A 24,481-nucleotide genomic window follows, 5' to 3' on the forward strand; every position below is an offset into this window, starting at 1 on the left:
AACCAATGGTTTAAGTAATTTGGGTTTGAGAATAGCTGATCAGAGATCATTTTCCCATCAATAATTAAATAGCAGCACAAATTATTCTTTGAAGGCTTTCTAAGTTTGGGATTAATGACAATATTGTCAACAAGTAGAAGAATACTGTAGTTACTATGTTGGATAGAATATAAAGCATATCGGTAGAGAATAAATACATTATTTCAACTCTTTAGCATTAAGACATGATAGTGTTTAGTAAAAAAGTTTGTCATTTTTACCAGCATATTTTTGCTACGTTTTCTATATGTCAATCAAATGGCCCATGCTGTTAAACAACAATTTATAATGCCTTCCTGCCTCCTTCCACACTTCCCAGTAGGGCCAGAGAAACTAAATGCAGAAAATAGTTCCTGGAAGTAATAGAACCAAGGCATATAGAGCATGCTCAACACAAGATTCATCAGGAAAACAGATCTCGGGATTTAGACTCTGTGTATTTGTCATCCAGGGTTGCAATCCTAATGTTCTTACCTAGTGTAATCTGAAGTCGTGAGCAGGTAACTTCTTGGGACTCTCCTCTCTCACTTGATTCTAATGAGTCAAGGTTATTGGTCACTGCACAAAGGAATAGGACTTTTTAGGGGTCTCAGTGTGTGACAATGAGGCTTTGTAGAAGACCTTGGAACACTGATGTGATTGTGTTTCCTCTAAAAAACAAGGATAACAATGTCTGGTCTGCTTACCCCTTAAGATTCTTGTAAATTAAAAAGTAAGGTATTATTTGCAAAAATCCTTGGAAAAATCATTATATATGCCATGGGTTGCTGAAGAACTCCCAAAAACACTATATTGGGTTTTAGAGTACTTTATCTGAATCCTTTTTCTGCTAACACTGGATAGCCGGATGAGTTGTCCTTTGACACAATTCAGTTTGTGATCAGATGACAATATGATCTAGTAAAGTAATATTTAGCTTTCTGTTTCCTATAGAAATCACTGTATAAATCCAACACCTTATAAGCAAAGAAACTAGCTAGTTTTAAAAACAAAATCACCATTTTGGTAGCCTTTTTCTGCTATATAATCAATATACGTGTACAATGTGTATTAATAAATAGCACCTATCAATTAATAGGCCTCATTTTCAAAAAGTATATATATATATATGTATATATATATATATGTGTGTGTGTGTGTGTGTGTGTACATATATAATGATTTTTTTTTTATTATTTACCAAAAAGGTCAAGTAAAATAAATGCAGAGAATGGGATTCCAGGATAAACTGAATCTATCACACAGAGTAGGCCCAAAATTAGATGCATCAAACTGTAGTTCTTAATTCAGATTCCTGTAGCCAAAGCCTGCTTTCCCACAGCCTTACCAGGCTGGCTTTCCAGTGTTGATGTGGAGGCTTCTGGGAGCTCCTCTCCATCACTGGATTCTTCAGAGTCACTGCTGATCACTGCACAGAGGAACAAAATCTTTTAGCTTCAGGGTGGGGCCAATGAGCCCACGTATCAGGCAACCCTGCAATAAGAACACTAGAAAGACCTGAAAACTAAGCTAACTCAGGGCACTCTGATGTGTACTTGAATGTGTGTGACTTGCAGGCTACTCCAGTCCTAAACTAAAGGTGATAGAATTCATAGACAGAGGGCAACTTTGCCCAATCTGTCAATGTTTTTCTTCCCCCACTCTCATGGGACCTCCTACCCCTGCCCTCATGCTACTCTATCTTTTATTCTCAATTAATTTCACTTCCCTCTTGGCTCTGCCCCTTTCCCCTACTTATGCCTCTCTTTCTGGCAATGGTATCTCTCTATACTTCTCTTTGTCTTCATGTGTTTCCTTCTTCATCTCCTTTCATGAATCTCTTGGCTCTCCAGTTTTTTTCTCCCTTTTCTTCAACTTCTATCACCATATTTTCTTTTCTTTTCTTTTTCTTTTGTTTTTGTTTTTTTTTTGTTTTTTTGTTTTTTGTTTTTGTTTTTTTTGTTTTAGAAGTAGGATCCTACACATTAATACTCAAATCTACCATTTCTGTTTTTTGGTATTTTTCTGATCACTGGGACTTTCTCCTGCTGAGCTCACTGCATATGGTACCGGTTCCTCCCCTCTTGCTTCCATCCAAGGCCAACTGGACTGCCTTAATGGCCCTGATGACTTGTCCCAGCCCCTTGCCTGGAACTGGTGACTCACATTACACACTCTTTCAATCAGCATTACCTATTATGTCAGATGCCTGGTTACAGTTAGTCCTTGCTTGGGCTTGCTGTTCAACTGTCGAGTTAAAAAACGGCTTTTCCTTCTTTATATCCACCAGATATACTGAACAGGAATTGATTTGGATTCCATGGTTGGGTAGCTCTGCTCCTGGATCAAATTGTAATGAATGGAGAATTTTTATTTGTCTCCCCCAAAGGGAATAAACACCCTTCACTACTATTGATAAGTCCTGTGCCCTGTAAATCCACTGAAGGCGTGAAGCTTTCCCCCTCCCCGACCTCTTTCCTATCCTGCTGCTTAACTGTGTCCCTTCATCTGTGCCTTTCTGGACTCTGGGTTTGGGGGGTTTTGTTTTTATTTTCTCTTCTCATCCTTTGATGAATTATTTGTTGCTCTTCTGTTTTTAAAGATTTATTTATTTGTTTTAGCAAGGAGGAGCAGAGGAAGAGAGAATATTAAGCAGACTCCACCCTGAGCATGGAACCCAATGGGGGGCTCTATCTCATAATGCTGACATGATGAGCCAAGCAAAACCAAGAGTTGTATGCCTAACTGGCTGAGCCACCCAGAAGCCCCACTTTGTGCTCTTTTAAAAATAAAAATTATATTTTCAGTATAATGTACATAGATAAAAATGGGTAAATCATAAATTTTGAATCATCACAAAGTGAGCATATCTGGGTAATTATCACCATGATCAAGAAATAGAAGATTACTTATACCCTGGAAACCTCTTAGTGATACTTCCCACTAACTGTCTCCATCACGTAACTCATGTTAACCACCACTTGATTTTTAATACTATTGATGATTAATTTTGCCAGTTCTGAAATACACGTTTGTATAAATGGAATCATGCCCCTCTCTCTTACTTGCTCTTTCCCTGTCTCTCTCCCATTTGACAGGGATGGGGGTAGGGGACTTCAGCTTCCTTTCTCAACATTATATTTGTGGGAGTCATCTCTATTCATTTTGCTTTTTCACTTCTGTGTAGTATTCCATTGTAGATATAATCCATGAAAAACCCATAAAAAATCTATTTGGGCTGTTTTAAGATTTTGGCTATTGTGAATAATGCTGCTTTTCTATGTGATTCTTTTCTTTTTTTGAACATAGTGCGCATTTCTGTAGGTTTCTGCTGAGGAACATAATTGCAGAATCACAAGCTATGTATAGTTCCAACTTTTTCCAAAAGCATGTGTAAAGGCAGAGGTATAATTGGGAGAGCTTGGCAATTCAAGTAAACAAACAGAATTTGGTGTGGTAGGAATGTGGTGGGAGAGAGAGAGAGTGTGTGTGTGTGTGGGGGGATTATACAACTATGTGGGAGGTAACCTTCTATATTCCACATCAAGCAGCATTGATCTCATGCTGAGGGCCATAGGAGGGCACTGGGTTTAAGTAGGAAAGCCGTATGGCTTTGCATTTTTGCAATGCCCATTAAGCTGAAGTGTAGAAGATGGATCTGAGGGGGGCAAGACAGGAGGAAGGAAGCCAGCAGGAGAGTTCCCCTATTTGAAGTGAGAAGTGATAGGAATGTGGATTAGAGTGAGCATTCTGGAAATGGAGAGAAATAAGTAGGCTGGACATATTTTAAAGTTGACAGAAGTGGTAAATAAAGTCATTGTTGTTTTAATCCACTGAATTTGGGGGATGTTTGTTACACAGCAATAGATAACTAATATAGCATCCAAACAGAGATGGCTTTCAGATCTTTGATTACATGTCTTCAGGCACTAGAGGGAATGAATCTAGAAGACAGATCTGGATCAGAGGTGTGTGTAGGAATCCATAGATCATAGATGATTGAAGCCACAGAGATATGAAATGCTTGGGTGGAAGCCTATTTTTATTTGAGGAGGTATAAGGGCCATTTTGGTCACTGTAGACACCTTAATGATCTCTTCTCAATGGCAGTAGGAAGAGCCCTCTGTGCTTTCTTTCTGGTGACTGTCTCTTCAAATTGGACAATGTCTTGATTTGTCTTCTCCTTATTTGGTCCACTTTCTACCAGTTTTTCATTCATGGTCCCGTAACTCATCCTCTACATAGTTCTTTTTATGCATCCCCCATTTTTTCTATTTACTGGTATTCATCTATTTCTGTATATTTCTCTACTCATACTTTTTCTCAACATTTTTTTTATCACTATCTCCCAGGTCCTAGGGTGAGGCAGAAGAAGTGCTGAGGGTACAAGAAGATACCAAGAGTATTTTTATCAATATTTTCTTTCCTTATCAAGATTTTCTTTATATCCCAGGACCTCCCTGCCTCACCCTAGAACTGGCCCTGCTGTCCTCTCACTGATTTTCCATTTATCCACTCTCTGTTATGTTTTCTATATTCTCCTATTTGATCTCTGTTTCTTAATTATTAATGTGACTTTCTGTATGCCTCTTCTATATTGATTTTTGTCTTTCTATTCATTTCTCTCATCTAAACCATTCCAAGCATCACCAAAGTTCTTCTCCTGTGTCACTGTCCCCCACTCCTAGTCCCTTCATTTGCCAATTCTTTTCTAAGAGTCCTTCACCAGGGCTTCTGTACTCACAAATCTGACCAGCAGCATCATGCATGGTTTCCATGTTTCTGTTACCACCTCTGAAAATCAAGTTGCAACATTTATTTTCACCAGCTCCACAAAATGGTACTGTTTGGATTCCATGTCAGTTTATCTAAAATCTATGCTGTTTATGTACTTTGTCATTTGGTGTTCTTTGGTTCACCTTCTTAATATTTTCTCTCCTTGTATTCTCTCCTCAGGGACATGCCCTTCATCAAAGAGCTCAGCTCTTTCTCCCCCTTGCATCTCACACACCTTAAAAGCAGCCAGAGATTGTGCACAAGGTTATGGGTCGTGGGTGTTGTTAGGGCCACGGAGGTGCTTAGTATCGAAGAACAAAGGAAAGTTTTTGTTCACATAGAAAAACAAAGATAGAATTAGAAAATTGGTAAGATAAGTGGTTATTACTTTCTCCATCACAGGGCAATGGGCTGGGTGTGTCTTCTCTTATATCTCCATTATACACTTGGATGGATGCTTGTTCACAGGACTCTGAGGATAAAAAAAGACCATAGATGAGACCCAGGAGAACCCTGTTCTGCCTATTTCCATTTTATTACATCTCATCTGACTTCCCTTTTCTTTTCATGTTTCTATTTATAGCTTGTCTGCATATACTGCCACTATCACACCATGAAAGTACTGGTGCTTTGGTGATTCTGTGATCAAGTTCTCCCTCACTTCTTTTGACTTTTCTTTCTGTTTCTCTTCCCTGATGAGGCATTTGTCCTTCCTAACTTTTCTTTCTTTATTTCCTTTTTTTAACAAAAGAAAACCAAATTTAATAGGTGTACATATGAGGAATCCACACAGACATGGAATTCCAAACACAATGAGGCAACATCAAGCTTATACGAGCTTAGGAGAGGGATAGGGGCCTGAGTGTACAGAGGGCAGAGTAGTCATTAGCAAGAAGGTGAAAGGGGATGTTTGGAAAAACAAGATTGTTCTATTATACAGATAAGTTCCTTCTTAGGTAAAGGGGAGTCTCTGTTAATAGTTATCTTCCTGGTATAGGTTCTCCTTTATAGTATAAATTGAGGCAGAGAAATAATCTTTATGCCGAAGTGGCACATTTTAGGGTGGCCTGCCCTGGGCTCCTATGCTTGAATGTATATTGTGTTTTCTTTTTCTTTTTTTTTCGAATTTGGGTATCTTTAAACTTCATATCCAGTTTCTTTCCAACTGCTGAGGCTATATGTAAACTAACACTACCATAAGCAATCCTGATTTTCTCTTCCTTGCCCCTTAGCCAGAAACCATCTTTTTTTTTTCTTTAAATTTCTACAGCATGTACCCATTCTCTCATAGGCCATAGGCCATATTTCTTTTGTTTTGTATTTTATTTGTGTACTCATTTAATTTTCTTAGCAGCTTCTGAAGATCTTAAAGTCAGAATCCATTTTCAGCCCTTGGCATTGCAACTTCTCTGTCAATAAGAGGTATACCAACATTGAGAAAATGAAAAAGCACCAGAAACTTATTTTGTATATTTTCCATTGCATGTAGGCAAATATTGTTCTTTCAGTTAAACAGTATGTATTAGCTTATCTAACATTTTTATCATCAGGAAAATTGTAGAAGTTGGCAATTCTGGTCTCACCCAACACCAGCTTTTAATTTAGTAAAAAATAAGTAGGTTTGTTGAAGCTAGCACTTGCTAACTTTTCTTCCTCTAGATCTCTCCCATCAATATATTAATCTCTATTCCTGCCTCCTCTGTGTCTGCATGAGTTTCCCCTTCTTTGTTAATAGATGTTTCTTTGAGCTGGGCACCACTCGATTCTCTGCCACCAATAAGGAATCCTTAGCCCCTCTACACTCATGCAAACCCAGGTAGTCAGAATTACCTGCCAGCTCAGATCCTTGGGCACACTCTTTATTTGCTTCTTGGCTTTCTAGTGCATCATTTTTGTCACTGGTTGTATCTTTTCTGTTTGCATTAATCTGTTCTGTTTCACAGAGGTTCTTCGAGGGTCCATTTTCGGGTGAGGTGGTACCTAAACCATATTTTGATCCATAGATGTTTTATTTGTCCTCTGCATCAATCAGGGTCCAACAGGAAAATATAAATCACTCTAAGCTTTTATAAGCACAGGGAATTTAATCCAGGGGTTTGGTTATACAGTTGATGGAGTTGCTGAGGAATCTAAATAAAAGAAGGCAGTAACCAAAAGAATACTTAACAGGAAGCTGTGAGGGGTATTGAGGTGCCTAGAGGTCAGGGTCACTGGGTGGGTAGAAGCTGGCCCATGGCTGGCCTGCTGGATGGGAAGTGGTATCATGGTTGAAATGCAGCCACTGTCAGAATTGTGGACAAAGGCAGTGATGGGGAAATATCCAGGTTCTCCCTTATTCCCACTCTCTGATCTCTTGTCATGTCAGAAACCCAGCAGGGAGCCAACAACAAAGCGAGCTGGCAAAGTAGTCCACAGGGGCCCATGGCCAGAGATACAGGGCAGAGAAAAACAGAGAAAGGTAAAGAATGACTCCCAGGGAAAACACCCCAGGACTTCCTTATGGAAATTGTAGAAGTAAAGACAGAGATTCTGGGCAATCAGTGATACAAAGAAGCAGCCCCCCACCCCCAGCACATGATAGAATGGGGTGAGAACATAAAGGATTGGAGAGTACCACAAACAGGAACAGACCGTGATGAGATGAGGATTGTGGGCATGGCCAGGTCAGGCTTCGATATATGTTTTTACCAGTTCCTTGGAGGAATAAATTGAAAGTTTGTTTCAGAGATTGATGTATGGTTTGTGTCATTCTCCCTTAAACTCTTTTTCCTAAAGTAGGATTTGAAGATCCCCTCCAGGTATCCATATAGAGACCATGCGGACTTGGCAGATCCCATGCAACCCTTGCAGTCAAACCCTTACTGACAGAGTGGTGGATTGGGGTCAGCTATATCCCTGGCTAAGGGGGCCTTGGCCTGACCATCTCACTGAGTGTCCCACATGAGGCGCTTGAGTAACTGGCAATGGCTTATCCTGACTCCCATGGCCATAGAGGAGCTGCCTTTTTCCCCAGAGCTACCCTTGACCAGTGTCCTTACCTTAGTTCCTACAAAGTCTTGCTGCCTTGTCCCCACCTCCTCTTCTTCCACACCCTCCCTCTATATGTCTGTTCAGTCTGTTTCATTGGCCTTCCATGAGGATTCCATGTCTGATTCTTCTCTACCTCCTCCTACTGTTGGTATTCTTTATTCTGCATCTTTCTCTGCATATATTTCCCAATTTTTGTCTCATGCTTCTGTCTTTTCCATTAGATTACCAGAGTGGTATAGGGTTAAGAATGTAGGCTCTGTCATAGCCAAAAGGTAAAAACAACCCATAATTGACTGATAAATGAATAAGCAACATGTAATATATCCATACAAGGGAATGCTCTTCACTAATAAAAAGTAATGAAGGATTTATTCATGCTACAACTCTTGTTTGTAAAATCTTTAATTTAGATTTCTAAGTCTAAATTACTTCCTGGCAGTTAGTTGTAGCATGAATAAATATAATAAAATATTATGCAGAGATGCCTGGGTGGCTTGGTTGAGTGTCTGTGTTTGGCTCAGGTCATGATCCCAGAGTCCTGGGACTGAGTCCTACATCAGGCTCCTCACAAGGAGCCTGCTTCTTCCTCTGCCTATGTCTCTGCCTCTCTCTCTGTGTCTCTCATGAATACATAAATAAAATCTTTAAAAAAAAAAAAAAAAGAAAATATGTCGTGTGAAAAAAGCCAGACCTGAAGGGTGTGTTTATGTGATTCCATTTAAATGAAACATCTGGAAGAGGTAAATCCAAAGATTCAGAAACTAGATGAGTGGTTGCCAGAGGCCAGGAAAGTGGGACACTGGGAATGATATGGAACTTCCTTTCGAGGTGATCAGAATGTTTTGGAACTAGATAGAGTTAGTAGTTGCACAACATTGTAAATACACCAAAGATCACTAAACTGTACACTTTAACAGGGTTAATTTTATGTTATGTGAATTTTACCTCCATTAAAACACACACACACACACACACACACACACACACACACACACACACACACTCAAACACACAATGCCTGGATTTGCCCTTGCTCATTAGACCCCAGGCCAGCTACACACACGGTCTCTGCAAAATGGACACATAAGCAATGCTAACCTCCAATGGCCACCAGGGCACTAAACCTACAACTGCCAAAGTAAATGTTCCACCAGGGAGATGTCAATAACATGGTTATTTCTATTTCATCTTTTAACCCCTTCTTCTGTTTCATTTCCCTCCTTTTCTCTCTCAAAGTACCCACATCCACCCCTCCACCTTTCTACCACTTCCTCTTTTCTCTCTGTGTGTGACTGGCCTTCTCCTTGAATATCCGGGCTTCTGAACAACATCCCCCACATGGAAATGAGTCCCATCTGCCATCATTTGATGTTGATCATGGGCCCACATTCTTAGCCCTTCACAGATTCACACTGATCTTCTCCTGCAGGTACCTTTCTAAATCACAATTACTTCCTGGCAGTTAGTCTGCTTAAATCTGGTTTACTGACACACTGGGTTTCTGTCCCTTTGTCTTGATTATTGGGCCAAGAATCTCTTGTCATAGCTACTCCTCCAGGATTTGGTCTCTGGTTAGACACTCATGCAAACACTCCTTCCTGCCTTTTCCTTGGTCCTTAACATTTCTTTCCTGATGCCCCAAATCCACTCAGGACTCGGGCCTGAGTTCCCTTTCTCCTTTTCTTCTTTGCAGATGAGAATTGGTCTTTATTGGGTTGCAATCACCTTGTTCAAGGCTCAGTTGGATATTAGGATTCTCGTCCACCTCTTCTCCATCGCTTTCTTGGTAATTAATTTTCTCTTGGACCGCTAAAAAGAGGGAGACAGAAGGAGACAATTAGCGATTCCATCAGAGACCAAAAACAACATCTCAAAATTACAGTTAACAACTGTAACTGTAATGGCCCTTAGGTCACTCCAAGCTCAGTGCTTCTGATCCTCCTTGCAAAATTTCCCCACCATCCCTGGGATAGAAAAGAGAACTCCCAGCAAAAGAGTCTACGTTTCCCACACAGAAAGGAGCCACTCCGATGTAAGGATAAAGGAAACATCATGATTCTGTTACTCTTGTAAAAGATTTTGTGGATGGCCAGGAAAAGTCTATATCAAAGCAAATAATAGATATGAAATGTGTTTCTGAACTGTTCAAACTGAAAGGAAGGAACAGAGAAAAGTGAGGCTCAGAGAGAGATCCATGGGTATGAAAGAGAAAGCAGCTTAGAGAAAGCTCTAAGGATGCTGCTAGAGGAGAGGAAAGTTGGGGCAGGGAGGGTGAGTGCTTCCCAAAGAGACAAAGCAGAGGACACCTGGAGGAACAAGACAGACCTCCCAGGGGCCCAGATCCCAGGAGCAAAAGAAGGACACTCTCCAGCTCTGAGCAGGGAGCACAGCTTGCAATGTTGGAGGATGGCCCACAGGCCTGCCCCAGCGGCTGGGGAGGCCACCAACCAGGGGAGGCAGGGACACCAGCCTAGCACCCCTGCCTGTAGGTGACCCAGCACACATTGGAGGAAAGAAATAAGCCAGGAAGCCTGAATGGGGAAGAGAGGGAGGAGAGGGAGATGGGGCCATGTCTATAGGGAGTCCAGGGAGGAGGGGACACCAGGGAGGAAGAGAACCTGCTGCCCCAGGGCCCTTGGCAAGAGCTCCTCCTGGGGTAGGGCTTGCTAGGGGGAATTCCCAGGACAGTGGGAACCATGGGTGCTTTGTCATCCCATGACCTGGACTCAGATCCTGGCAAAACCAGGTGGCAAGCAGCAGGAAAGAGTGCTACACCCCACTCCACAGCCCCCAGATTCTTGACTTTGGGTCACTGACCCATAGTTCCTGTGGACAACAGAGTCTGAGAGGCAATAGCTGCTACCTCCCCAGGGGCAGGTGGGCGGCAGCAAATGTAGGTGCAGGTCCCCCCCCCCCCCAGCTGGGGGAACCTGGAACCTAACCCAGGTGATGTGGACACTTAACCTGGAGAGAATCAGAGTCCCTGAGATGTGGGCAGTACAGGTAACCGCCATTCCCTTTGTTCCCATGGCCTGGGACATCCTGGTCACATATATAATATTGCCTTAATTGCCTTTATTCCATTTCTAACTTGGACTGATTTGCTATAGAAATTACTTTGTTAATTAGATTAAGGTTACTATTGACACAAGTTAACAAACTACATGCTTTACCACTGCTTTTTAATTTCCTTGCTTATAAGAACTGTTGATATCTCTTTATTGCCTATTAATAAAATTCCAATTGCTTAGCTTTATATGCTAGATTTCCTAAAATCTTCTTCAAATTTATCTCTCATGAATCAGCCCTACAGTCTGCTTCTCACTCTCTGAGACAAATTGAATTTGTCTTTGAAGACACACTAGATCCTTTCACATTACATGCGTGATCCCATAGTGTCAGCCCTCCCCAGGCCATGGGAACATTCTTCTTACGATGTCTCTATGCCTTATCTGGAGAACTCCACTGACACCAAACTGTGCTGGAATAAAACATTTTCTAGGTAACTAAAAAAAAGTATATATATATATATATATATATATATATATATATATATATTAAAAGCATTAATATATTTAATATTAAAAGCATGTTTAATATATTTAAAAGCATGTTTAATATATTTAAAAGCATATTTAATATATATATTTATTTAATATATATTTAATTTGTTAAATATATATATTTAATATATATATTAAAAGCATTCTCTTAACTCTTACAAGCCTTAAAATAAAGTAAAAAATTTTAAAAAATAAAATAAAATAATGCCTTCCCAGGAAAAAAATGGAGAATCAAACCTTTAGTTTTGTATAACACCTGGCAAAGCATTGTTTGGTGATAATTTGAATAATGTTTGTTTCACCCCTTGTGGAGAAAGAGTTTAAAAAACCTATTCTCCTTCTTTAAGGGTAAATTTGACCTTGAGTTAACTTTCTGGCTCATTGCTCTGGAAACCTGGTAAAGATGGCCTTTCTTCTACTAGGTCATCATTGGCCTAGTTTAAAACCTAGTTTAGGTTTAAAATGACTAGTAAATTGCATGTGGATGGGGAATGACTCTACAGACTACAACATGCACTTGGTCTTCCTCCAAAGTGGTGACTCTTATAACTAGGTTTGTCCCTCGTGAGGTCCTGAAAGTTATGACTACAGCACTATTATGGGACATACCAATACCCATAGGCATGGTGCTGCTAAGCCAGGGTGAGTCCTATATCCACAACTAAGCTGACACCGAGGCGGGTAGTAGTCAACTTGCTGGACTGCTGTGTGGGTTTCCACATGAAGTCCCACAGACAGCCTGCACTGTTGGGATGCTGTTTCCTGTCATTTGTCCTTCTAAGTAAATCTGATGCCACTTTAGCTCTGGTTGTCCTGTGAGTCTAAATGCCTAGTTAAGCAGACCTATAGGTGAGTATTGTACCATAGCCATTATGCCATAAACTTTGAGAAGGTTCATGATTTGTGTTTTCTTAACTATTATGTCCCCACTGCCCCCGCACTGTGTGTGGCACATTGTAGGAACTCAATATATACTTGTCCAAAAAAAAAAAAAAAAAAAGTTTCGCCCTGGGCATCAAAAGGTAGATAATTAACCTAATTACCATGTTTGAAGTTCCTATAAATGCCATTTAAATCGGGATATTCTTGCACGTTGACCTCGCTGAACAATGCTTCCAAAAGTGGCAGGTTAAATGTCTTCTCCAGTTCATTGAGAACATTATACACCACTTTTTGTACAGGGACCAGGTTTCTACAAGACTCTTGACAGTCCTTAAAACATTGAATGGAGAAAATATAAATCAGACTTCCAGATTACAGAAGAGCCCTAAAAAGAGATTGTATGGATAATGTCTTCCAATTTTCCTCCATCAGTATCTTCTCATATAAAGTTTAAGAATTTCTATTTATTTGTATAGATATTAAGTGAAACAAGTAGATTCCTTCCTCCTTAAAAATATTCACTTGTGAAACAGATCTCACCCTCATTAACTTCATGTTTTAGAAATAGAATAAGAGGTGATGAGCAGCTGTCCTGTTGCATGGACAACCCTTACCGTTTTCCTGGGACTGACTTGGCCTGGAAGAACTCAAGGAAACCAGATGATAGTACTCCACTTTTGGGAACTTGACCATAGAAAAAGCATATTAATAGGGCAAAAAGAAGACTTGCATCTCTGTATATCTCCAGCAATGCCTATTGCTAAAATCAATCCCAAATTCCAAGACTCCACAAATACCATTACAAAAAAAAAGACAGAGAAAAAGAAAAAAGAACCCTAAAAACTGAAAACTGTTAGAGAAAGAATAACAATCATCAATTCTCAAATTTTGTCCTAACAGGGTATCAATTCCCTGTAGGTTTTAATGTTCTCAGGTCTAAGGACTCAAACCGATGTCCATTGAAGTGATATGTGTCAATTATTATTTTATTAAATTATAATTAATTTAAGTTATACATCAATTCTTTATTTATTTATTTATTTATTTATTTATTTTTAATGGAGTTCAATTTGCCAACATATAGCATAACACCCAGTGTTCATCCCAACAAGTGCTCCCCTCAGTGCCCATCACCCATTAATTACTTTTAATTCTCAGTTCATACTATAATCTGTGCATTCCTACAAGGCATTATACATCTATGGAGCACTCCTGCTTCAGATTTAGCCCATTTGCTGTGCTATTCAACCCAAGTCCAGTGGGCGGCACAGAGAAGCAGGGCTGTCTCTGGGGACAACTAAGTCTCCTTTCCCTTTTTACCTTACAGAAGCAGTTGCAACAATACTTGAAAAAGTCTCCCACTCATAGGAGACTCCTCAGTCAGTTAGTTGTGCTTGATGTTTGGGTCAAGGATATCAAAATATAACTTCATTTGGGGCCAGTTTACCAGACTATGAGATAATAAACATCACTTACCTCATACATTTTATTGGTGATGAGTTCACGGTCCCGGAGACCCTCAAAGAAAGGAAATGGCTTTTTTATTGCACTTGAAATCTCCACCTTGTGTCTTTTGAAGTGTTTGAATAGAGTCTCATAGACAAGTCTCTCATCAATGTTCTGGTCTTCTATAGTTGCCCTAGAAAGGAAGGATACCATGTGAAAACGGTCATTGAGATTCCAAGATGCTTGTGGTGGCTGTAAGATTTATATATGAAGGATAAGCTGGGAAAAGCTAACATATATTAAGTAAGTGGTCCTGAGCAGAAAAAGAATAAATGTAACTGAAGTAGTGAGCAAAAATACGATGAAGAAAGCATGGAGGTCAAAAAAGACTTAAACATGGTACTGAAAAAGTCTATTCAAGTCTGTCTGGATCAAAGCCATTGTAAAGATACCTTCACATATCTGAAATATTTTGTAATTAAAAAAATTTAAATTTAAACAAAATCCAGATAGAAGGAAAAGAGGAATAAAAAGCAATGGAATAAACTATACTCCAATAAAGCGATTTAAGAAAGAAGGAAAGCAATGGGATAAAAGTCTAACCTTGAAAATAATTAAAACTAAGAGAAAAATAGTATTAGAAAGATAAAAAATCAGCTCTTCTCCTATAGTTGTTCAAAGAAATACCATCCTGCATTATAAAACTAATTTATAAAGGATACGATGTGGTTAACAATGACATGAAACAGCATAAATTGATAATTTCACAAGAATATCAAACATTTCTCCTGGGACATCTGGTCCTGCTTTGTGTTAATATAAATCTGTGCTAGTGTTATATAGAGTGAATTTTTCAGGCATCTGAATTTCAGAAATCACTGATGTTTCCTGTGAAAGTAATTTTAAACCCATCTATAATTCCAATTTTTAGTTGATCATTTTATTGCTCTGATAATAATGTTTTAATCAACATCTTGTATTATGAAGACTCAGAAGCTTTCTTTGTCAAACCAAAAGAGAATTATTGCCACTTCCCCGTACTTTGTATGCCTCAGGGAATAATAATGTCACATTATTGTGTCAAATTCCTGCAAAAGAGATGTTTCAGTTCAAAGATTGCAGATGGAAAAGAAGCACTTGTCTTCTCTTTTATTAAAAACCCTGCTAAAATGATAATAAAGAAATTGGATTCACAAAAAGAATGGTGGGGCAATGAGCACAAAAGAGATTTCAATCAAAATCTGTCTGATAAAAGTGGCCAATAGAGTGCTAATTGCTCTTGTAGGTGGAGGATGCTCCCAGAGATAAGAGAAACAAAGCATGCCCTGAAGAACCCTGAAGAGGCAGCAGAGATCACAAGGAAGATACGGTGCTGAAAACTTACAACAGAACAGTGCACCTCTAACCCCTCAACCTACAAACTAACCACCTGGAGCCAGGCAGCCTCTCAAAGGCAAACAAACGAGGCTGACCTCTCTATCACCATGTGTGAAGTTTGTCCCTTACTGGGTTTTCTATATGTGGAGTAATACATCATGTATGCTTTGTGCCTGCCATTTGTTCATCATCCCTGCTATTGGATGAATGGTAGTTTGTTCCTTTTTGCAGTTGAAGGTATTCCATTGTGAGGACCTACCACAATTTGCTTATTCATTTTCCTGTTGATGGACATTTAGATTGATTCCAGTTTGGGACTCGTATGAATAAAGCTGCTGTTCTCGTACACATCTTTTTATGGCATGATGTTTTCATTTTTCTTGGGTAAATAATTAAGAGTGGATCATTGCCTGAGTGTGCTTAGCCATTTTAGAATTTGCCAAACTGTTGCTCAAAATTTATTAGAGGTAGTTTTTCTATTTTTAGCAGTTCTCATGTGTATGATGTGGTATCTCACATAATTTTATTTTGTATTTCTTTAATGGCTAATGATGTTGAGCATACTTTCGTGTGCTTATTCGCAATTCATGCATTTTCTTTTGTAAAGTGTCTGTTCAAGTCTTTGACCTATATACATTGTTGGGTTGTCTTTTACTACTTACTGATATGTAGCAGTTTGTTTTATATTATGGAAAGAAGTGTTTTGTTTGATTTATGTATTATGAACATTTTCTTCCAGCCTTTGGCTTGCTTAACCATGTGTTCTGATGAGGAGAAAATTTTAATTCTGATGAAGCCAAATCCATCAATTCTTTTCTTCTGTGGTTAATAGTGTTAATGTACTAAGAAATCTTCGCCTACCACAAGTTAATGAAAATATTCAAAAAGCAACTTACAATGTAAGAATGGGTCTATTTCTGGATTTTCTATTCTGTACCACTGATCTATTTGTCTATCCTCATGCCAATAGCATATTGGCTTGCACACTATAGCTTATTGAAAGTCTTGAAGTCAATTAGGGAAAAATTGGCTTGGCTTTTCTAGGTCTTTGGTTTTCCATATATCTCTTAAAATCAACTTGTCAATTTTTAAAAGAAAAGCCTTTTGGATTTTTATACGGTTTACATTGAAACTTGACAAATTTGGTGACAACTGATATCTTAACAATATTAAGCTCCAAACTGTTAACATTTTATAGCTCTCCATTTATTTAGTTTTCCTTAATTCTGCCTAGAAGTGTTTATAGTTTTCAGTAAAGAAGTCATACACATCTGGGCTGGGGAATTTAAGAAACAAAAGAGATCAACAAAGTTGAAGGGAAAGAAAAATAAAATAAAAACAGAGGGAGACAAACCATAAGACACTCTTAAGTACAGGAAACAAACTGGGAGTTGCTCGAGGGGAGGTGGGTTGGGGGGGATGGGGTAACTGGGTGGTGGGCCTTAACGAGGGTATGTGATATAAAGAGCACTGGGTGTTATATACAACTGATGAATAACTGAATTCTACCTCTGAAACTAATAAAACACTATATATTAATTAAATTGAATTAAAGAAAAGAAGTTATGCATACTTTTCCTTAAACTTATTCCCAACTAGAAATGGTGTTGCTTTTTAAGTTGGTATTGCTTTAAATGGCATTGCTTTTTAAATTGCTTGTTATAATTGTATGGGAATAAAACTGGATTTCAAAAATATTAACCATGTATTTATAACCCTGCTAAATTCTTGTATTCCAGTTATGTATTTGTAGATTTCTTTTGGGTTTTATAGAAAATAAATAATCATGTCATCAGTAAGCAAAACTCCTTTTCTTTTCCCAACAATTATTTTTCTTTCTTATTGTACTGGTTAGGAGTTTAGACACAATGTTGAAGAAAAGTGATGAGAGTGGACTTCCTTGTCTTGCTTCCAATCTTAGAAAAAGATTAGTATCCACCATTAAATATGATGTTTGCTGTATACATTGTGTGTGTGTGTGTGTGTGTGTGTGTGTGTATTTTTAATGAGACTGAGGAAGTTGCTGTCTATTCCTAGTTTGTTGAGAGTTTTCTCATGGACAGATGTTGAATATTATCAAGTGAATCTGCTAAGATATTTATATTATTTTCCTTCTTTATTCTTTAATTTAGTGAATCATATCAATTGATTTCCAGAGCCTTCTTCTAAGTAGGAACAGTTAACCACAGGTCAGAATAGTTTTGAGAAAATTCTCAAATATCAGAAAGAATAACATACAAAAAGAGAAAAAGTTATCCCAAGAGAAACATAGATATTGTAGGAAATGAGAAACTTTCAAAACCTCCAATATTTTTAGAGAGATTTGAGAATACACACTGCACCACAGGATATAAAGAAAGAGAAAGTGACTGCAATCTTAGCTAATTTTTAAATTGATTTTTAGAAATTTACTAAAATGATTTTAAAATAAAGTTGAAGAAGTTTCCCAGAAAATTAAAAGATTAAAAGGAAATAAAAGTAAATCTGAAGGAAATATAAGAGCATTAAGATAAGTTTAGGTGGTCTAATAGCCACATAATTGGAGTCAAGAAAGCTGTGCAAGGAAATTGCAGAGGAGGAACATATCAAGATAATTACTTTAAAAAGACGCCATAGAGTAAAAGGACATGAATTATTTTAAAGAGTACTTAGAAAAATGAATTTAAAAAGACATAAACCAGGCAGCCCCAGTGGCTCAGTGGTTTAGCACCGCCTTCAGCCCAGGGAGTGATCCTGGAGACCCTGGATCCAGTCCTGCGTTAGGCTCCCTGCATGGAGCTGCTTCTCCCTCTGCCTGTGTCTCTGCCTCTCTTTCTCTCTCTCCTCTCTCTCTCTCTCTCATGAATAAATAAATGAAATCTTTTAAAAAAATTAAAAAATAAAAATAAAAAGACATAAACCAAAGCACCTCATTTTGAAATGACAACACCTAAAAAACGAAGAGAAAAATTTAAAAGCTCGCCAAAAGAATCAAGAAACCTGTCAACTATGGAGGAATGATGAGAGAGTCAGTTGAAGAATAAGTTGAGAGAGACATCTCTTTAGTAGCAGTGACTGTAAAGCCATCTCTTCAATACTCAGGTCTAATCAGGACAACTTCAGATATGTAAGACTCAGAAATTTTACTTTATAAACATCCACCTTGAGTATTTTTCCTACAATTTTTTCTATTTCCTTTATGTATATAAAAAGTTTTAAAACTAAGTCATCTAGTATGGTTCTAGTTTGTTTATTTATTTATCTAATAAATAGATATCTAATACTGAGCAGCACACACCCACTCTTAAAAACTTTGAATAGGGGGTGTTGGGGTAGCTCAGTCAGTTAAATGTCTGATTCTTTTTTTGTTTTTAAAGATTTTATTTATTTATTCATGAGATACACAGAGAGAAAAACAGAGACACAGGCAAAGGGAGAAGCAGGCGACTTGATCCCCAGACCTGGGATCAAGCCCTAAGCCAAAGGCAGACACCCAATCACTGAGCCACCCAGGCATCCCCAAGAGTCTGACTCTTGATTTGGCCTCAAGTCATGATCTCAGGGTCCTGAGATAAAACCTTGCTTTGGGGTTTGTCCTGGGCATGGAGCCTGTTTGTGATTTTCTTTCTCCTTCTCTCTCTGCCCTTCTCACTCTGCCTTCCCTCACTACTCTCTCCCTTTAAAATAAATAAATAAATAAATAAATAAATAAATAAATAAATAAATCTTTTTAAAAATCCAATATGTTAGATTCAGAAAAATAGGCAAGTAATCCAATATTGAGGAAGATGTAAAAATTAGAAACCAGCAGATCTAATCCTGAAGATATTAAAAGGAAACCCAAGATAGCAGTCCAGCAGCAGCTCAAGGACATTCTCTGATTGGAACAAATGATGATTACAATGTATAGATGAGTGCCATGAATGACAATAACATCGTAAGGGTTGGGATGAAGGAATCAGAAATCCTCTGCTGAAAGGTATCTGTGCTTTCACAGATGGTAATGGTATGAAGTGGTGAATGAAATGGTATGGAGATGAAAATGGTATGGAGTGTATACTGAAATCTCTAAGCAACCACTAAAAATATTTGAAAAGCAATACAACTGACATGTTAATAGAAGAAACAAAGTGGGATCGTATAAAATGCTAACTTAAAACCAGACAAGGCAGAAAAAGAGAAGAAAAAAAGAAACAAAGCAAATGCAAGGAATAAAGAACAATAAGCAAACATGGTAGATATTAATACACTATACAAATAATTACATTCAGTGTGAATGGTCTACATACTCCAATTAAGAGCAGAGATTGTCTGTGGGGGAAATAAGACGGCAGCACAGTGGGATGATCCTAGGCTCATTTTGTCCCTTGAACACAACTAGATATCTATCAAATCATTCTGAATACCTGAGAAATCAACCTGAGGAGTGATAAAACAAACTCCAGGACTGAAGGGAGAGAAGAGGCCACACTGAGGAAGGTAGGAAGTGCAGAGATGTGGTTTAAGAGAGAAACAGATGGCGTGGGTGCAGCAGAGGGGAGGGACCCCTGGTTGTGGAGGCAGGTGTGAGAGAGAGGAGAACACAGGGATACACACAAGGAGAACACTCCCCCAAAGCCACTGGCTAGGAAAATGAGAGGTGGGCTGATTTCCAGGAGTTCTTATAACCAGCGGAGCTTGAAGACTAGAGTTTTAAAGGTCAGTGGGCCTGGCTGAGATAGAGCCCCAAGGGTGCTGCCCTGCTCCTGGAGAGAAGGCAGGGAAACAACCCTGGGACAGACAACACAACCTGAGGATCACCTGGGCACGCAGAGGGGAGATTATTTGCTCTTCTTGGAGTGCAGCCTTGAGAGGTTGCATTCACAGAGATGCCTCTCCAGGGACAAAGTTGTCAGTGAACACCATTTCCATCCCACAACCCTCAGCCTAAGCATGGAGCTATCTGACTAGGCAGCTTAGTCCCAATATTGGCTGTCTAGTCTGCTTGCTCCAAGTCCCACATCCCTACACTCTGACATGACCGCCCTTTTCAGTGAGATGTCCTTCAGTCCCAGCACAGTGAGACCCTCTCCCAGAAGACGAGCATAGGTCCCCATCATAGCGCATCTCTAAAGTTTCAAGTGTTAAGGATTTTATGTTTTGAGAGAGGGAGAGAGAGAAAGAGAGAGAGAGAGAGAGCAGGGGGAGGGGCAGAGGAAAAAGGAAAGAATCTCAAGCAGACTCCAATCCAAGCACAGAGCCTGATGCAGGGCTCGATTTCACCCCTAGATCATGACCTGAGCTGAAATCAAGAGTTGGTTGCTTAACTGACTGAGCCACCCAGGCACCCCAAGTTCAGAATTTTAAAAGTCAGCAGGTTTCACCGAAATGGAGCCTGGAGGGCACTGTGCTGCCACAGGAGAAAAGGCAGGCAAGCAACCCAGAGGCAGACAGCATGATAACAGCTACCTGAAAAATGCCTGGGATGCACAGGGGGAGATTAATCACTCTTCTAAGAGTGCTACCCCAAGAGCATCAAGCATAGAGACCCCCTCTCTGGGGACAAAGTAGCTGGCTGGTGCCACTCCCACCTCCCCATCTCTCAGCATAGACACAGAACCACCTGCAGCAAGCAGCACAACACTGACACTGGCTGCCTAACCTGCTTACATCAGGTCCCATGTCCCTGAGCTTTGCCAGTACTGCCTTTTTTTGGTTAGGTTTGCCTCAGTCCCAGTACAATGGGATCCTTCCTTAGAAGATGAGCAGAAACCCCTGCTCATACCATGTCTCCCAGTCAGATTGTTCTTCAAGGCTTCAGGTCTAGTGGAAGTAGCATCAGATTTTCATTTAACAAGCAGTCCAGAGCATATCTAGTTAAAACTTGCCAGACTCTGACCAAGGACCAAACACTGCCCACTGCAGGCAAGGAGAGCCTCTATAAATGACTGCTCTAAGGATAAAGCAGCCAAAACACAGCAACAGAATGTGCACAGCACACACCAGAGACACTCACTGAAGCACCAAGCTCTGTACACTATATGACCTCTTCTTCATAAAGACATTACTCTCAGAAGCAGGAAACATAATGGACTTTTCTAACGCATAGAAGAAAATAGAGACTTAAATAAAGTGCCAAGATGGAAGAATTTATCCCAAATGAAACAACAAGATAAGGTCACAGCCAGACATCTAATTGAAACACATATAAGTCATACACTTGAGGGAAAGTTTAAAGCAACAATCATAAGGGTACTCACTGGGCTTGAGAAGAGAATGGAAGAGTTCAGGGAGGTCCTTGCAGAGATGAAAGGGTTAAAATACAGTCAGAAATGAAAAATGCAATAACTGAGATTTGAAACAGACTGGATGTAATGACCACAATGGAAGAAGCAAAAGAACAAATAAGTGAACAGAAGATAAAATAATGGAAAATAATGAAGCTGAACAAAAGAGAGGAAGAAGAATTACAGAACACGAGAATAGACTTAGGGAACTCAGTGACACCATAAAGTGTAATAACATTTGCATCATAGGATTCTCAAAAGAAGAAGGGAGGGGACAGAAAATTTGAGGAAATAATACCTGAAAACTTCCCTAATCTTGGGAAGGGAACAGACATCCAAATCCAAGAGGCACAGAGAACTCCCATCAAAATCAATAAAAGCAGGCCAACACCAGGACATATTGCAATTAAATTTGCAGAATACAGCAATAAAGAAAAAAAAATTCTAAAAATAGCAAGACAAAGGAAGTCCCTAATTTATAAGAGAAGGCCCATAAGGCTAGCTGCAGATGTCTCAACAGACTCTTGACAAGCCAGAAGAAAGTGACATGATATATTCAATATGCTGAATGGGAAAAATCTGCAGGCAAGGATACTCTATCCAGCAAGGCTATCATTCAAAATAGAAGGAGAGATAAAGAGTTTCTCAAACAAAAACCAAAGGAGTTTGCAAACACTAAACCAACAAGAAATATTAAAGGGGACTCTTTGAGTGGAAAGGAAAGAACAAAAGTGACAAAGACAAGAAAGGAACAGAGAAAATCTCCAGAAAAAATGACAGAAAAAATAATAAAATGGCACTAAAAGCATATCTATCAATAATTACTCTGAATGTAAATGGACTAAATATGCTAATCAAAAGATATAGGGTACCAGAATGGATTAAAAAAAACAAACAACAACAACAACAACAACAACAACAACAAAAACAAACAAACAACAAGATCTATATGCTGCCTACAAGGAACTCATGACGGAAAGACACATTCAGATTGAAAGTGAGGAGATGGAGAAACATTTATCATGTAAGGATGTCAAAAGAAAGCCAGAGTAGCAACACTTAATCAGACAAACTAGATTTTAAACCAAAAGCATAACAAGAGATGAAGAAGGACATTATATCATAATAAAGAGGACCACCCTGGGCGGCCCGGGTGGCTCAACGGTTTAGCGCCATCTTCGGCCCAGGGCCTGGTCCTGGGGACTGGGGGTCAGGTCCTGCATCAGACTCCCTGCATGGAGCCTGCTTCTCCCTCTGCCTGTGTCTCTGCCTCCTCTGTGTCTCTCATGAACAAATAAATAAAATCTTAAAAATAAACAAACAAACAAATAAATAAATAAATAAAATATTTTTTAAAAAATAAATAAATAAAGGGGACCACCCAACAAGAAGATCTAACAATCGTAAATATTTGTGCCCCCAACATGGGAGCACCCAAATATATAAAACAATTAATAACAAACATAAAGGTACTCATTAATAATAATACAATAATAGTAGGGGACTTTAACACCCCATTTACATCAATGGACAGATAATCTAAGCAGAAAATCAACAAGAAAATAGTGGCTTTGAGTGACATACTGGACCAAATGGAGTTAACACATATATTCAGAACATTCCATCCTAAAGCAGCAGAAATCACATTCTTTTCAAATGCACATGGGACATTCTCCAGAATAGATCACATACTAGCTCACAAATCAGGCCTGAACAAGTACAAGAAGATTGAGATCATACATTGCATATTTTCTAACCAAATGCTATGAAACTCGAAGTAAACTACAAGAAAAAATTTGGGAAGACAAGAAATACATGGAGGCTAAACAACATGTTACTAAACAATGAATGAGTCAATCAGGATATCAAAGAAGAAATTTAAAAATACATGGAAGAGAAAAAGACAAAGGAGTGCCTGAGTGACTTGGGTAGGCATCCAACTCTTGATTTCAACTCAGGTCATGATCTCAGGGTCATGAGATTTATCCCCACATTGGGCTTTGTGCTGAGCAAGGAGCCCATTTAAGATTCTCTCTCCCTCACCCTTTGCTCCCCCCACCCCTGCTCACATGCACTCTCTGTCAAAAAAAAAAGAAAAGAAAAAATACGTGGAAACAAACAAAAATGAAAACATTATAGTCCAAACCTTTGTGATGCAGCCAAAGTAGTCATAAGAGTGAAGTATATAGCAATACACGCCTGCTTCAAGAAGCAAGAAAAATTTTAAATAAACAACCTAATGTTACACCTAAAGGAGCAAAAAAAGAACAACAAATGAAGCCTATGGCCAGGAGTAGAAGGGGAATAATAAAGCTTAGAGCAGAAATAAATGATTTAGAAATTAAAAAAAAAAAACCAATAGAACAGTTCAATGAAGCCAGGGGTTGGTTCTTTCAAAAAATTAATAAAATTGATAAACCCTTAAACAGACTTATCAAAAAGAAAAGAGAAAGGACACAAATAAATAAAATCACAAACAAGAGAGGCAAAATAACACCAGCACCACAGAAATACAAATTATTGTATGAGAATCTTATGAAAAACTATATAACAACAAATAGGGTAATCTGAAAGAAATAGACAAATTCTTAGAAACATAAACTACCAAAACTGAAACCGGGAGAAATAGAAAAACCTGGACAGAATGATAACCAACAAAGAAATTGAATCAGTAATCAAAAATCTCCCAACAAACAAAAGTTCAGGCCAGATGGCTTCACAGGTGAATTCTACTACACATTTAGAGAAGAGTTAATGACTATTCTCCTCAAACTATTCCAAAAAACAAGAATGGAAGGAAAACTTCCAAATTCATTCTATAAGGCCAACATCACCCTATAAACCCAGACAAAGACTCCATTAAAAGAGAGAACTACAGGCTAGTATCTCTGATGAACATGGATGCAAAAATTCTCAATAAAATACTAGCAAATCAAATCAACAATACATTAAAAAAATCATTTACCACAATCAAGTGGGATTTATTATCAGGCTGCAAGAGTGATTCAATATTTGCAACTCAATCAGTGTGATACACCACATTAATAAAAGAAAGAGTAACAACCATATAATCCTTTCAATAGGTGCAGAAAAAGTATTTGACAAAATTGTGACAAAAAACCCTCAACAAAGTAGGATTAGAGG

At 38.7% G+C, this 24,481-nt stretch overlaps 1 protein-coding gene across 14 annotated transcripts in view; it reads right to left on the reverse strand.

The window, feature by feature from the left end:
• SP100 (SP100 nuclear antigen) overlaps window positions 1–24,481 on the reverse strand; it is a 97,384-nt gene that overhangs the window by 49,080 nt on the left and 23,823 nt on the right. For 12 of the 14 annotated variants that reach the window (XM_041767814.1, XM_041767808.1, XM_041767804.1 and 9 more), the window contains exons 2-10: window positions 13,746–13,908; window positions 12,431–12,599; window positions 9,550–9,633; window positions 7,426–7,488; window positions 6,625–6,774; window positions 5,183–5,266; window positions 2,212–2,358; window positions 1,367–1,447; window positions 514–597 (exon numbers count right to left, since the gene is read on the reverse strand). In XM_041767814.1, coding sequence (XP_041623748.1) covers window positions 514–597; window positions 1,367–1,447; window positions 2,212–2,358; window positions 5,183–5,266; window positions 6,625–6,774; window positions 7,426–7,488; window positions 9,550–9,633; window positions 12,431–12,599; window positions 13,746–13,908 — 1,025 coding nt within the window. The remainder of the gene's footprint in view (window positions 1–513; window positions 598–1,366; window positions 1,448–2,211; window positions 2,359–5,182; window positions 5,267–6,624; window positions 6,775–7,425; window positions 7,489–9,549; window positions 9,634–12,430; window positions 12,600–13,745; window positions 13,909–24,481) is intronic. The other 2 variants (XM_041767807.1, XM_041767810.1) reach the window with 2 other exon arrangements.

The sequence above is a fragment of the Vulpes lagopus genome, chromosome 8, assembly GCF_018345385.1.
Source record: "Vulpes lagopus strain Blue_001 chromosome 8, ASM1834538v1, whole genome shotgun sequence".
Taxonomy (NCBI): Eukaryota; Metazoa; Chordata; class Mammalia; order Carnivora; family Canidae; genus Vulpes; species Vulpes lagopus.